We start from the raw sequence: 15,084 nt of genomic DNA, 5'->3' as shown, positions 1-15,084 counted from the left end.
TTGGCCCTGATGGAAACCCTCTTTTAGAGTAGTTTGTTTAGTTTTTATTGGAACTTCTATAATCAAGTGTACTGAATTAATGATTAGGTGAAAAGGAGTCAGAGAACAAGTTGGAAAGAGTTCTGGGGAAAAGGTGGATAATTTGGGGGGGCAGGGACTGAACGGTGTTTCTTGTGGCCTTTTTCTACAGGTCTTCTCTGGATGTTCTGCCTTCCCAAGTCTATTCTCTTGTTGGGAGCAGTCCTCTCCGTACCACATCTTCTTACAATTCCCTAGTCCCTGTCCCAGATCAGCATCAGCCCATCATCATTCCAGATACTCCCAGCCCTCCTGTGAGTGTCATCACCATCCGCAGTGACACCGATGAGGAAGAGGACAACAAGTATAAGCCCAATAGGTAAGATAGGTGAATGGCTCCCTGACCCAGTGGCTCCTACCCTTAGTCTTAGACTCTTGGTTTCAGACAAGTGGTCCAGTTTGGGCTATGAAAGGAAGGACTAAAAATTGGTATTTTGGAAGTGTGGCCTTGGATGCATGAGTCAGAACACTCCAGTTTCCATGACTGAGCATCATGTTAAATCCGTCTTTTCAGATACATTAGCTGGAAGGGGAATATTAAGTTGCTTAATATTTAGCTGCTTTGGCTTGGAATGCACATTATACCATGGACATGATTCCCTGCCTTTAAGGACCTTTAAGGTCTGAAAATAGATGCCATAGCAGAGCACATAAACAACAGTTAACTGGAAAAGTCAATAGATAGGAGGTTATTTGTAAATTCTTAATCTACAAAGGCCACTTTGGAAGAGGTGCAACTTGAAGGAGGGCTACTTTCTTTCTCCTTCTGCTTTGTGGTCTGAAAGTTGAGGAATGTCAGTACCAGATAATTTCCTCTTATTTTAGCACCTTAATCCAAGTTCTTAACTGGGCAGTTAACCAAGAGAGAGTGTATACCTCGAAGAACTGTTACATACACCTCTCTTAGTGGGAACATAGTCAGTTGCTTCAATTGTTCTGTGTCGTGTGCTTTATTGGGCCTTTAGTGCTAGGCATAAAGAAGAGGGAATAACACCGCGTTTACCTGGGGAGGTGGGGTTCACACACGATAGTAACTGAGAAGACTTTGCAGAGTTACATATGAATGAAGTTTAATGACCTGAAAGAGCAGATTTAGAATGAAGTACCTCAAAAGAGGTATTTACAAATGATATTAACAGTTATAAAATGGTATTTACAAATGGGATGTAGACTTGAAACTAAGCATTGAAAGTGGTTTCTGAACTGATTTGGGGAAGAGAAAAGGTAAACTTTCCAGTGAGGAAAAATGACTATGGAGTGGTGAAAAATGTGTAACCAGCAGGATTTCTTTGACTAGATCCAAGTCTCTCTAAAAAATGAGGAAAAATTAAAGTTAAGAAGGTGGAGTTCAGTTTATGAAGGAACATTTAAAAAAAAATATATGGTGAGAAGTTTGTTTAGACATACCAAGGAATCATTAATATAGTTTAGCAGGATGATACAGAGAATACTATGGAAATAACCATGAGTGGAAATGGCCGAGCAGCAATGTGGAAGAGTTGTTAGAGCTGTGTATCTGGCAGCATTCTGTGCCAGCTTGAATCCTGTCTTCACCACTTACCACTTGTGTGACCTTGGCTGAGTGTCTTAATCTCTCTGTGCTTCAGCTTCCTCATCTGCAAAATGGGGGTTATAGTAACTACTTCATAGAAGTGTTGTGAGGTTTTAGTGAGACCTATGTGGAGGGTAAGAATAGTGCCTGATGCAGAATAAGAGCTCAGAAGTCTGCTGCTGCTCGTGTTACTCTGTTGCCATTATCGTCCTGGGAGGAACAATGATCATCAAAGAAACATTGCTAAAAGTGGGCTGAATTTTCACCTATTTTCTTCTCCTCAGCTCTGGCCTGAAGGCAAGGTCTAACGTCATCAGTTATGTCACTGTCAATGATTCTCCAGACTCTGACTCTTCCTTGAGCAGCCCATATTCCACTGATACCCTGAGTGCTCTCCGGGGCAACAGTGGACCCCTGGTGGAGGGGCCCGGCAGAGTCGCGGGGGATGGCGCCGGCACCCGCACCATCATTGTGCCTCCACTGAAAACTCAGCTCGGTGACTGCACTGGGACAGCCCCAGCCTCAGGTGAGCATCCTCACAGCCACATGGGAATTCTCTGTCGCTGTTTGTGTCCTGAACGTGTCGCTTTAATCTACTTATGCCAATGGTAGCGACCAGTTCTTTAATTCAGAAATCAGTTCCTTAGGATGTGAAAATATTTTTGGCGACCAGTTTATCTTACTTTGTTTATTTTGTTCAGGTTAACATAGTGGTGAATTTGTAGTCTCAGAAATGTACTCACTTTTGATGGGAGAACACAGACAAGAGCTGTTGTACAGCCGGGAGAATCAGCGGGCAAATTTTTTTGTCACAAGTGATTCAAATTTGATAATCCAGAGTGAAAAGGAACTGATACTATTTTTTTTTTAAACAGTGTGTACTTAGATCTTTTCTTACCCGATGTCATAGCAGTGATACTTTGTGGTTTTATTATCAACCTAGCTTCCTCCATCTTTTTCCTGTTAGATGCTGGGCTTGGGCTCGCTGGTTCAGTTACCAGGTAATGCTAGCTGTAGTAACAAGCCGCAGATCTCCAGGGTTTGACATAATAGAAGTTTGCTTCTCAGTCACATGACTTCCCAGTGCTAGTGCTCCTGGTTGGTGGGCCTGCAGTGAGTCAAGGATCAGAGACCAGGAATCCTCAGCCTCTGATGAGAAGAGGGAAGAGTTTGGAGGAGGGACACACATTGCTTTAGCTCTTGAGCCCTGGAAACAATGCATACTAACCCCATGGCCCCACCTGGAGGCTGGGGGGCCCAGGAAACGGAGTCCTTGTCTAGGCAGCTGTTTTCCAGTGGCAACTCTGTACACCAAAGGAGGGAAGCATGAATTTTTGGTGTCAGTATAGCTGTCTGTGCTGTACTTAACGTAAATTAGTGTTTTACTCTGAATTGTGTTACTGCCAGAGACATGAACAGGATTCTGATTTTAGGATATTGTGTTAAGCTTCAGTATGGTCCCCGTCCCCCAGAAGTGGGTAGCTGTCCCATTGAAGACAAGGCAGAACTTCCTGATGCCAAGCTACTGAACAGTGTTGTTGGAAGCTCTGTCCACTGTTGGGTCCAAAGAATAGAGGCTACTCCACAAATCATTGAATAAATGATTCTGTTTTCCTAGTAGGACTACAGAGGAAACAAAATTTTGAAATTGATCTTGCTTATATCCAACTGGCCTGCAGTTTCTTAGAATTTGAAGCTAGTGAGTGCCCAATAAGATCTAATCATACCTTCTTTTGAAGCCCCTTTGACACCTAAATGTCCTGAGTATTACCAACATCTTATTCAGCTTCCCATTGCCATTTCTATACTTGTTTAACCCCTTCCTACATAAAACTCTAGGCCCCTTCCGGGCATAGGGACTGTGTCCCACTGGTGTTTGTATTCCTAGTAGTACCTTGCACATTATAAGAGACTAGATAAGAGGGACGCCTGGGTGGCTCAGTTGGTTAAGCGGCTGCCTTTGGCTCAGGTCATGATCCCAGGGTCCTGGGATCAAGTCCCGCATCGGGCTCCTTGCTCGGCAGGGAGCCTGCTTCTCGCTCTGCCTCTGCCTGCCACTCTGTCTGCCTGTGCGCTCTCTCTCTCTCACTCTGACAAATAAATTAAAAAAAAAAAAGAGAGAGAGACTATATAAGATTTACTAAAGGGAATCTTTGGAAGATCCTTTATGGAGCTTTGTAGCAAGCCAGAAAAGAAATGGGTTGTGCAGTTTTTGTTCCTCTGGTATAAACGTAATTGAGGAAATAAGATACACATGAAACCTTAACTTTTGCAAACCTCCTTCAGATGTGGACTGATGAATATGATGCCATCTGAGGTTTAGCTGAGGCTACTCATAACTCATTACGGTCTGACCCTTTTTTTAGGTCTCGTGAGCAGTAAGACCAAGCCAGTGGCCTCAGTGAGTGGGCAGTCATCTGGATGCTGTATCACCCCCACAGGGTATCGAGCTCCACGCGGGGGGACCAGCGCAGCACAGCCACTCAACCTTAGCCAGGTAAGCGCTAGGGGCTGCTGCCTTCTGTTTGGGGCCCTCCCTACTGTCACTCTCTGGAGAACCCTGCTTCTGGCTGGACTGCTGAATAAAGCCAAATGAAGCCCCTTTTGTGTCAGACCGTTTAGTGTTCTGTGGCCTGTGTCATGTCTGCATGTGCTATGTCCCTTTATTCCCTCTGTAAGTGTGTTGAGGATGCATATTCCAGGTTTTCCATCAGACCTCCCTAAACTGTCCTGGAAGATTAGAGAAATGCTGGAATTTAGGAAGAGCCTCGGGTGCTTTAGTCCATGCCCGCTTCTGTACCACCACATACTTTGCTCCCAGGTCCTCTTCCTTTATCACCCAGGTCATAAATAACCTTGAGCCTCACACCGATTACTTGAGGCAAGAGACAGTGCAAAGCTTTGTGGCCACTTCATCAACTGGTTCTAGTGCTGTGTGTTGCCTTGAGTCTGAGATTCCCCCACTAACCACTATGTGATCTGATAGGGTGGGGAGAGAACTATTCTGCTTGTAAAAGAGGTACTATTTATTCTTTCTTAAGCTAAAATTCTGGTGCTTGTATGAGGTCTACCAGTAGTAAGAAAGTGTAAACATGAGGATGTAACTGTGTGTGTGTGTGTGTGTGTGTGAGAGAGAGAGAGAGAGAGAGAGAAAGCACACGCAAGTGCAAATGTCAGTTCGAGTTAGTACATGTGTTTTAGGCTCCACAAGTCAAGAGGGATATGAAGAACTTAGAGGAGAACAAAAGAACACAATGGCAAGAAAGAAAGGTTAGGAAAAATTCAAATTCCCTGGCACCAAAATAGGGTGAGTTGAGTCAACAGTTACTAACTTGCAGGAGTGGGTAACCCTGTGAACTCTTTTTTTTTTTTAAGATTTTATTTTACTTATTTGACAGAGAGAGATCACAAGTAGGCAGAGAGGCAGTCAGAGGGAGAGGGGGAAGCATGCTCCCTGCTGAGCAGAGAGCTCGATGCGGGGCTCGATCCCAGGACCCCAAGATCATGACCTGAGCCGAAGGCAGGGGCTTAACCCACTGAGCCACCCAGGCACCACCACCCTCTGCCCCCGTGAACTCTTGATTCCCCTGTGGCCTCTGTCGTACTTAGGAGCAAACTGCTGGTATCTGGACTGGGTTAGGATCTGTTCTTCCAAGAGGTGGAGGGATAGGGTCTGACTTCTGACAGCATTGCCAGTCTGGGAGATTCTGTGCTGTGGCAGCCCAGGAACAGTACAGGTTAGAACCTCAATCCTCCACTTGGCCTTTGGTCCCTGAACCGGAATGACCTCAAGGTTCCTCACCCCCTTCTTCCTCCTTCCAGAACCAGCAGTCATCGTCAGCTCCAACCTCGCAGGAGAGAAGCAGCAACCCTGCCCCCCGCAGGCAGCAGGCGTTTGTGGCCCCGCTCTCCCAGGCCCCCTACGCCTTCCAGCATGGCAGCCCACTACACTCGACGGGGCACCCACACCTGGCCCCAGCCCCTGCTCACCTGCCGAGCCAGCCTCACCTGTATACGTATGCTGCCCCCACCTCTGCTGCTGCATTGGGCTCCACCAGCTCCATTGCTCATCTCTTCTCCCCCCAGGGCTCCTCAAGGCATGCTGCAGCCTATAGCACCCACCCTAGCACTCTGGTGCACCAGGTCCCTGTCAGCGTTGGGCCCAGCCTTCTCACTTCTGCCAGTGTGGCCCCTGCTCAGTACCAACACCAGTTTGCCACCCAGTCCTACATTGGGTCTTCCCGAGGCTCAACAATTTACACTGGATACCCATTGAGTCCGACCAAGATCAGCCAGTATTCCTATTTGTAGTTGGTGAGCAGAGGGAGGAGGGGTCATGACTGCCTGTTCCTGGCCCTGAGTTCTTAATAACAGGCTATGATGAACTCCTCCCTTAGGCCCCTCTTGAAACTCCTTAGCCAGCAACTTGTTCTGCAGGGGCCCACTGAAGCAGAAGGTTTTTCTCTGGGGAACCTGTCTTAGTGTTGACTGCATTGTTGTAGTCTCCCAAAGTCTGCCCTATTTTTTAATTCTTTATTTTTGTGACAGCATTTTTGGTATTTGGAAGAGTTCAGATGCCCATCTTCTGCAGTTACCAAGGAAGAGAGATCGTTCTGAAGTTACCCTTTGAAAAATATTTTCTCTCTGACTTGATTTCTATAAATGTTTTTAAGACCAAGTGAAGCCCCTCTATTTAACTTTGTTTTATTATAATTGCTGGTCAGAGGAAAAATGCTGATAGAAGGACTTGAAATCTGGTAACAAGTGAGGAAAGAAAAATCATCACTTTTTGCTTATTTAAAAACCAAGACTTAATTGCCTCTTTTAAGAGCAGCTTACACAAGTCTGTATTTGACTATCAGGCATTTCTCCTCTCAAAATTTTACCTTTCCTTATGGGACCTGAGACTACAGTGTTTAGTTTGTTTTCATGTCATGTTATACTTACTGGGCAATTGTTATTTTTGCAAAACTGGTTATATACTGCTCCTTACTACTCTTGGGATTCTCTCAGTTGCTCCTGTGTTTATTGTAAAGTAGTGTTAAAAAGGCAGCTCACCATTTGCTGGTAACTTAGTGTGAGAGAATCCATACCTACCGTGAAAGCACTAGGTATTACTCTTTTTAAATGAAGTACCATGCATTCTTCTTAAGTTATTTTTTAAAAGTATTTCTCTCTCTGATTCAGCTTAAATTTTATTATTGGAAAAGCCATTAAGGTCGTTATTATTGTATGGTGGTGGTTGTCTTATTATATGCAAAATCTCTTTGTATTATGCGATACTGGTATAGATGAGCTTTGCCTAAAGGTTGTTGGCATTGGTGAGCTTTGCCTAAAGATTAATATGAATTTTCAATAATACACCTCTCTCTCTTTGCCTCATCTCTCCCTTCTGTTCTATGATTTATTTGGGGAGAAAGCTAAAGAATCTGAAACCAGATAAGAACGTTGTGTATAGCTTTTATACTTTAAAGTAGCTTCCTTTGTATGCCAGCAGCAAATTGAATGCTCTCTTATTAAGACTTATACAATAAGTGCATGTAGGAATTGCAAAAAATATTTTAAAAATTTATTACTGAATTTAAAAATATTTTAGAAGTTTTGTAATGGTGGTGTTTTAATATTTTGCATAATTAAATATGTACATATTGATTAGAAAAATATAACAAGCAATTTTTCCTGCTAACCCAAAATGTTATTTGTAATCAAATGTGTAGTGATTACACTTGAATTGTGTATTTAGTGTGTATCTGATCCTCCAGTGTTACCCCGGAGATGGAATGGATGTCTCCATTGTATTTAAACCAAAATGAACTGATACTTGTTGGAATGTATGTGAACTAATTGCAATTATATTAGAGCATATTACTGTAGTGTTGAATGAGCAGGGGCATTGCCTGCAAGGAGAGGAGACCCTTGGAATTGTTTTGCACAGGTGTGTCTGGTGAGGAGTTGTTCAGTGTGTGTCTCTTCTTCCCTTTCTCCTCCTTCCCTTATTGTAGTGCCTTATATGATAATGTAGTGGTTCATAGAGTTTACAGTGAGCTTGCCTTAGGATGGACCAGCAAGCCCTTGTGGACCCTAAGCTGTTCACTGGGATTTATCAGAACAGGATTAGTAGCTGTGTCGTGTAAATGCATTGTTGTCAGTTTCCCTGCCGACGTTGAAAAATAAAAACAGCAGCTTTTCTCCTTTAGCACCACGTCTACCCCTTTCCAGTCTGGAATCTCAGCTGAGTTCTCACAGAAGCATTTTCCCCACGTGGCTCTCTCACGGTGCATTGCTACCTTGCTTCTGTGAGAATTTGGGAAGCAGGTGAGAGGAGTCAAGCGAATATGAAATATATGGTGGTTTTCTTTTTCTTTAAAGTATGTGCAATCACTTTTAGAATGAGATTTTTCTTTTCCTTTTCCCATGTGGCAGTCCTTCCTGCAAATAGTTGCCATTCCTAGTAAAGTATTTGCTTGTTGGAAAAAAACATATAACAGATCTGTTTATACCAAAGAGCCTGTTGTATTGCTTACCATGTCCCCATACTATGAGGAGGAGTTTTGTGATGCCGCTGGTGACAGGGAACTCACAGGAAGGTTTCTGAGCCGGTGAAGAATATTAAAAAGGAACCAAAGCCTGTTGAGTCATCGGGCTTTTGACGTTTCTTTTTAACAGCTTGAATATTCTTGGGGCTGTGAAATTGTCCTTGTACTCTCAGCTCCTGCATGGATCTGGGTCAAGTGGAGGGTACTGGGGATGGGGATGTTCCTGCCCATAAAAGATTTGGGGGAAGAAGGTTAACTCTAAGATAGAGAAGTGTTCCATCTGAATTGAAAATTATGTACTTGAGGGCTAAGTCTAGGACTGGTTCTTTGTAGAGATGGCGTCAAGGAGGTGCAGGATGGAGATGGGAGATTTCATGGAGCCTGGTCAGCAAGCTCTGTACCGGGTTGAACACCGAGGAGCTGTCAAGGTATTTGGAGTTTGTTTCTTCATTGTAAAGAGTAAGGGCTTCCACGATGGGGCAGATAGTCAGTACAGCCTACCAGGAACATGTTGGTGTATTCTGCTTTTTCTCTTTTCTTACTTCTTTTTTCTTTTTCTTTTTTTTTTTTTCCTTTTCTTTTCTCTTTTCCTTTCTTCTCTCCTTTCTTTCTTTTTTTCTTTTCTTTACTTTACTTTACTTTTCTTTTCTTTCTTTCTTTATTTCTTCTTGTGGTCATTCTCCTGAGTTGTGTTTGCACCGCTGTATTGAAGATACCCAAGCAGCTCGTATAGTTTCCATCACTAATGTTACACATTTTTCTGGTCAATGTGTGTGATCTTTGTGTTTCCTTTTTTACCAAACGTATTTTTATTTTCTTGTTCAAAGGCAGACCTAGTTTCTAGTAGAAACATTTTTTATTCCTTATCTTTCCTCTACAAGGGATAAAAGATTTGTTGTTTTTGTAACAAATGAGATATGGGGGGGATACAAAACATTCCACTCCTGCCCCCCCATCCAATAAGTAGATACCACTTAAGGTGCAAGTCTTAACTAACTTCATGGGGAAAAGACAATACCCAGAGTGTGTATTGTTATCTGAAACATCCGTACTAGCAGTTGTGGCTTTAAGAATTTTAGAAATTTTCAGCCTTAACCTGCAAATTGACATTTCAAATTTACCAAGATAAAAATCCATCTGTGTCTGCTGAATACAGTGCTCAATGTGGCTTTAGAATCTGTCCCTGGGGCTTCATATTGCCAGCCCTGACAGGATGGGGGGAAGCCCTGTGAATTCAGTGAGCGGCTGGTACCTGGTCATAGTGGCCTAACCTCAGGCCAGCTTCAGGCTTTATGTCCTTTCAGAACTTGTGCTTCCAGCTTCTCCCCTTCAGGGTGAGAGAGAAAGTGGGGAAGGCTTAAGTACAGCCACTCTGGTTCTCATCGGGACACTTGATCACTCCAGAGTTTTAATAGCTCCCGGGAGGGGACGGGGACACTGGCGTCAGTGCTCAGCTCAGATACCAGCCCCAGAAATAAGAACTCCATTTCACACAGTTCTGGCCATCCATCCTCCTCCACTAGAGGGGCTCAGCTTGATTGCCCTGAGCCAGGCAAACACAGTAATGTGTGTTTTATTCAGCATTATTCTGCAAAAACCCACTGGTTAGGTTGGTTTGTTTTAGGATAGGAAATGAAATGCCTCTCAGTGACAGGAATGGCCCAAGCCTGCTTCCTATTTTGGGTTTTGGTTTTTTTTTTAAACTGATGGATGGTGCAGCATGTCCACATGGTTGTTTGTCGCTAAACTTTATATAATGTGTGGTTTTGATTCAGCTTGAAAAATAATCTCACTACATGTAGCAGTACATTATATGTACATTATATGTAATGTTAGTATTTCTGCTTTGAATCCTTGATATTGCAATGGAATTCCAACTTTATTAAATGTATTTGATATGCTAGTTATTGTGTGCGATTTAAACTTTTTTTGCTTTCTCCCTTTTCTGGTTGTGCGCTTCCTTTTACAACAAGCCTCTAGAAACAGTTTCTGAGAATTATTGAGCTATGTTTGTAATGCAGATGTACTTAGGGAGTATGTAAAATAATCATTTTAACAAAAGAAATAGATATTTAAAATTTAATACTAACTACGGGAAAAGGGTCCATTGTGTAAAACATAGTTTATCTTTGGATTCAATGTTTGTCTTTGGTTTTACAAAGTAGCTTGTATTTTCAGTATTTTCTACATAATATGGTAAAATGTAGAGCAATTGCAATGCATCAATAAAATGGGTAAATTTTCTGATTCATGTGGCTGTTCTTGACTTCTGTTAGAGGGGTGCAAAGGGGACCAAAAAATGGCATCTTTGGAGTGGCTAAGTACATGGCATCTGAACATCAGTGGCAGCTTAGGGGCAAATCCATCTTTCATACAAATATCCTCAATGGAAATGAATCGGAGTTGGTAGAAAACACTGCCCAAGAATGGAGTGTCTGGGCCCTAACTGAAGATCATCTGGTCCTGGCCCTCTGAAAGAGACAGAACTTCTGACCCAGGATAACTAAACTTTGTTTCCTAGCACATTCCACCAACCATCTGAAGTATCGTAATGAAAATCAGAACCACCACAGAAGACGCTATTTTTCCCACCTTTCAAGCTGCATTGTTAGAAGTCCTTTTGGAGAAGGAGCCCCTCTGATTAGATTTCTCTTGATTCTAAAGTGAAGAAAATTTCTCCTGATAAAGAAATAGAGATTTGTCTAGATCAATCACTGCAGGTCTCTGAATAAACACTATACTCACTTGGCTTTTTTTTTTTTGACACATGTTTCAGGACACATCTACCCTACAATGGTCATTAATTCATTGTGGGGTTCTGCAGTCATGGTTGGGATATAGAGATGAGACACATTTAGAAACACTTTTGGACCATAACCAAGAGAAATGATCAATAAGCTCTTCTCTCCCATTGGTAGGGAAGTCAGAACACATGTATTTTGATTTAGACTGCAACACATTATATTTTTCCTTTTTTTTTTTTCCTAAATAAATGGACATGAAACGAGGGTGGACTCACTGAACGTTCCCCAGTTTTGGTAAGAGAATATACCTAGAAGCGTTCAGGCAAGAGAAAGCCAAGTAGAAAGGCTCTGCCATCAATCTCACTTCCAGGTAATCAAGAATTAATTTAAATTGTCAGTGATCTGGGTTTGTTTTTGTTTGTTTTTAAATCTGTTATATTCTCTTCCTTAGGCTAAATCAGAGAGAGATTGGGATAGCCCCTTAAGTAGTTGGGTGAGTCTGTGGGGAAATCTGTGTTTTAATGATGAAAACCCCTGTAAACTCAATCTGCTTGGCTCACTTTGTGGAAAATTTTCCACGGGACGTGTGGTCTAAGCCTTGGTTTCCCTGTGAATCCTGAGATGACACCAGGTGCCTATCACAAGATGGCGCCAATGAGCTATAGAAGATGGTAGTGTAGCTGGGACCTCCGATCTTTTCTCCCACCTCTTCTCCTCAAACCTCATCTCTCCTGCTTCCAGCTTCCACTCAACAAGGCAGAAAACAATTCATGCTATTATTGCTGGGAAAGGAAAAGATTAATGATGGATGTTTCTTCAGAAGCCAGCACTGACTGGAAGGAAGCATGCATTCTCCTAAAACAGGAATAGAGTTTGCTGAGTGTACTCTGGGGCCCCTCCCTCCTGCTGCCAGCTCCTTTTTCTGGGTGACTGCCCGGAAGGCCTCTGCCCGGGAGGCCTCTGCCCTGGGGTTTCATCTTCTTCCCCTCTCCCGGGGAGCCTGCATCCTAGGTGGGAGGCGGTTAAGGCTTCTGGCTGCTCTGCCATAGGGCCATCTGTGTTTGATCAGTCCAGGCAGAAAGGAGCGGGTGGGGGCTGTATGGAGACTGTGAAAGCATTCCAGAGTAGTGAGTGAGAGAGACCCGAGATCCAGAAAGAGAGAAAGCACCGCCCCCACCCCGCCTCCAAAGCTAAGCAGCGGGCTTGAGTGGAAAAGGCACAGGACCTCACACTCTACTCCGGCCCCGTTCTCCTGCTGCCATGGGGCCCCGCACGCCTCTTGTCACCTTGTTCCTTTTGTCATGGCTGCAACCCCTTCAAGGACAGCAGCACCACCTTGTGGAGTACATGGAACGCCGACTAGCTGCCTTGGAGGTGAGTGACTCCTTTCTCTCCTGGGCCAGGCGGGAAGGACTTCCCATCTCTTGCTGATTCACCCAGTGTGTCAGGGATCTGGGGACATGGCAAGACAGGGCTCTGTGAGGACATACAGAAAACTCTTATTAAGAGTATCCTTACAAGTGCAAGCCCTCCTCCTTCCCCCGCAACGACAGAGCGATTCCAAAGCAAACAGGCCTTTGTGTTTTACCCTGAGATTGCGTGGGATAAGGGGACTGAGGACTCGGACATGAGAGCTAGCATGGCAGGACAGCATCTCAGGGGCAGCTGATGATTCTGTGAGAGTTGGAAGTTCCCAGAGAATCTGCAGCTTTGTGTCTTTTTAACAGTTTGAAGTCTGTGGCATTCCCGAGTTGAAATCTGTTCATTCCCAAGAGGAGAACAGTACAGGGGAGCCGAGACCCCTTACTGCCCTCATGTACTTAGGCCACCCGCAGTGGCTCTGAGGACATGAAGTAGGGGTAGAGGCCTAGGTGATCCCAGCTGGGTTTTTTGCACATTTGGCATCTCTGAACATCTGGTTTCCCTTCAGTGGGGGTTGCAGGGGAGTTGATCTCTGGCCAAGTTTGTGCTTTTTCCTGTTCCTCACTCCCTGGTTGGGCCTCTCCCTGCCTGGGAGTGGTAACCCTTCAGCCCCTCTCCTGGCCCCCATCCCTGCAGGAACGGCTGGCCCAGTGCCAGGACCAAAGTAGCCGGCATGCCGCTGAGCTGAGAGATTTCAAAAACAAGATGCTGCCGCTGCTGGAGGTGGCCGAGAAGGAGCGCGAGGCTCTCAGGACCGAGGCTGACAGCATTTCGGGGAGAGTGGACCGTCTGGAGCGGGAGGTTGACTATCTGGAGACCCAGAACCCAGCTCTACCCTGTGTGGAAGTTGATGAGAAGGTGACCGGAGGCCCTGGGATCAAAGGCAAGGGCAGAAGAAACGAGAAGTACGATATGCTGACAGGTAAGCAGAGGCCTGACACTCTCAGGATATGTATTCTGCCTTGGCTTTTCCCTGTTTTTCTCCTGGTTCAGAGGCCACTTTGGTGTGATCTGGAATCTGCTTTAGGGGACTCTATAATGACAGGTCCATTGCGAGCATTTCTGGGGACCCAGACCTCTGGGGCACCCTTTTCCCTATCCTCTGTATGAGTGGAGGCGTCCACCGGCAGCCGTCCTCAAGGCGGCCCACTCTGGGGGTTTCCCGCAGCGGGCATCTAACTCATGTGTGTATTGCTTGTCCTGTGCTCTTCTCCATCCCCGACAGACTGTGGCTACACCATCTCTCAGGTGAGATCAATGAAGATCCTGAAGCGGTTTGGTGGCCCAGCTGGTCTATGGACCAAGGATCCAATGGGGCCGACAGAGAAGATCTATGTATTAGATGGGACACAGAATGACACAGCCTTTGTCTTCCCAAGGCTGCGGGACTTCACCCTTACCATGGCTGCCCGGAAAGCTTCCCGGGTCCGGGTGCCCTTCCCCTGGGTAGGCACAGGGCAGCTGGTGTATGGTGGCTTTCTTTATTACGCCCGGAGGCCTCCTGGAGGACCTGGAGGGGGAGGTGAGCTGGAGAACACTTTGCAGCTCATCAAATTCCACTTGGCAAACCGGACCGTGGTGGACAGCTCGGTATTCCCAGCGGAGGGTTTGATCCCCCCGTATGGGCTGACAGCAGACACATACATCGACCTGGCTGCTGACGAGGAGGGCCTTTGGGCTGTCTATGCCACTCGGGAAGATGACAGGCACTTGTGCCTGGCCAAGTTAGACCCTCAGACCCTGGACACCGAGCAGCAGTGGGACACCCCATGTCCCAGAGAGAATGCCGAGGCTGCCTTTGTCATCTGTGGGACCCTGTACGTTGTCTATAACACCCGCCCTGCCAGCCGCGCCCGCATCCAGTGCTCCTTTGATGCCAGCGGCACCCTGACCCCCGAAAGGGCGGCACTCCCGTATTTCCCCCGCCGATATGGGGCCCATGCCAGCCTCCGTTACAACCCCCGGGAGCGCCAGCTCTACGCCTGGGATGATGGCTACCAGATTGTCTATAAGCTGGAGATGAGAAGGAAAGAGGAAGAAGTCTGAGCACCTAGCTCTGGTGGTTGAATCTCCCTCACCTCTACACATTTCTGTCCCCACAACATTTCCTGCTCCTCATGTGGGCAACTTGCAGTTTGGGGCCCATAAACGCAGCCAATGGAAGCCAAATTCTCATAGCCCCTCCGTTTCCTGTGGGACCTTAGATGTCGAGAGATCTTTTCGGAGCTGAAAGAGAGACAACCCTAAGTGTCGCTCCCCTCCTGCCCCCTGGCAATGAATTTCAGGCCAAAGGCCACGCAGACCCAGAGTGCTGACCCTCCTTTGGGGGCAGCCCCAGCAAACGGGCAACAGAATATTTCTTGCCTCAGTGCAAGTCCGGTGGAGGGAGAGAGTTCTAGGAGGAGGAGACTTTGGCTCTCTGCCCTTTCCCTTTAGTGCCCCGGAGAATGGGGGCTTTCTCCACATCATTTTGTATTGCAAGGTTTTGCATTAAAAGGAAAATCCACTGCTCCTCGCCTGTGTGTGTTTGGGGTGGCCCTCAGCTCAGATTTCTCCCTGTGACCCTGCATTTTCCTCCTCCACCCCACTGCCACTCCTTAAGCCACATGAGGGATTTGGCTGGGCTCTCTTGCTGAGGGAGAGGGGACTTCTCGAGTTACAGATTTTACTGTGAGGCGCCTGGGGAAGCGCAGAATCCCGCCACTTGAGGCTGGCTGAGGAAAGGCCTCCCTCCATACCCACCTCTCCTCCG

At 45.8% G+C, this 15,084-nt stretch overlaps 2 protein-coding genes across 5 annotated transcripts in view; both read left to right on the top strand.

Annotated features, from left to right (window-relative positions):
* Positions 1 to 10,413, top strand: part of HIPK1 (homeodomain interacting protein kinase 1) — a 52,870-nt gene extending 42,457 nt beyond the window's left edge. For 3 of the 4 annotated variants that reach the window (XM_047724533.1, XM_047724535.1, XM_047724534.1), the window contains exons 13-16: positions 191 to 397; positions 1,915 to 2,156; positions 3,997 to 4,127; positions 5,453 to 10,413. In XM_047724533.1, coding sequence (XP_047580489.1) covers positions 191 to 397; positions 1,915 to 2,156; positions 3,997 to 4,127; positions 5,453 to 5,941 — 1,069 coding nt within the window. In that variant the 3' untranslated portion in view covers positions 5,942 to 10,413. Of the gene's footprint in view, positions 1 to 190; positions 398 to 1,914; positions 2,157 to 3,996; positions 4,128 to 4,831; positions 4,938 to 5,452 lie in introns of all 4 variants that reach the window. The other variant, XM_047724536.1, reaches the window with a different exon arrangement.
* A 1,020-nt stretch (positions 10,414 to 11,433) lies between these two features.
* Positions 11,434 to 14,844, top strand: OLFML3 (olfactomedin like 3). The gene is made up of 3 exons (XM_047728256.1): positions 11,434 to 12,284; positions 12,969 to 13,254; positions 13,558 to 14,844. Exons 1-3 carry the CDS (start codon positions 12,171 to 12,173, stop codon positions 14,376 to 14,378), a joined length of 1,221 nt encoding a protein of 406 aa, XP_047584212.1. The 5' UTR covers positions 11,434 to 12,170; the 3' UTR covers positions 14,379 to 14,844.
* Positions 14,845 to 15,084: the final 240 nt, after the last annotated feature.

Source organism: Lutra lutra, chromosome 4, assembly GCF_902655055.1.
Source record: "Lutra lutra chromosome 4, mLutLut1.2, whole genome shotgun sequence".
Classification (NCBI taxonomy): Eukaryota; Metazoa; Chordata; class Mammalia; order Carnivora; family Mustelidae; genus Lutra; species Lutra lutra.
Note: the sequence above shows the minus strand (reverse complement) of the source record. Positions and strands in the feature narration are given on the sequence as shown.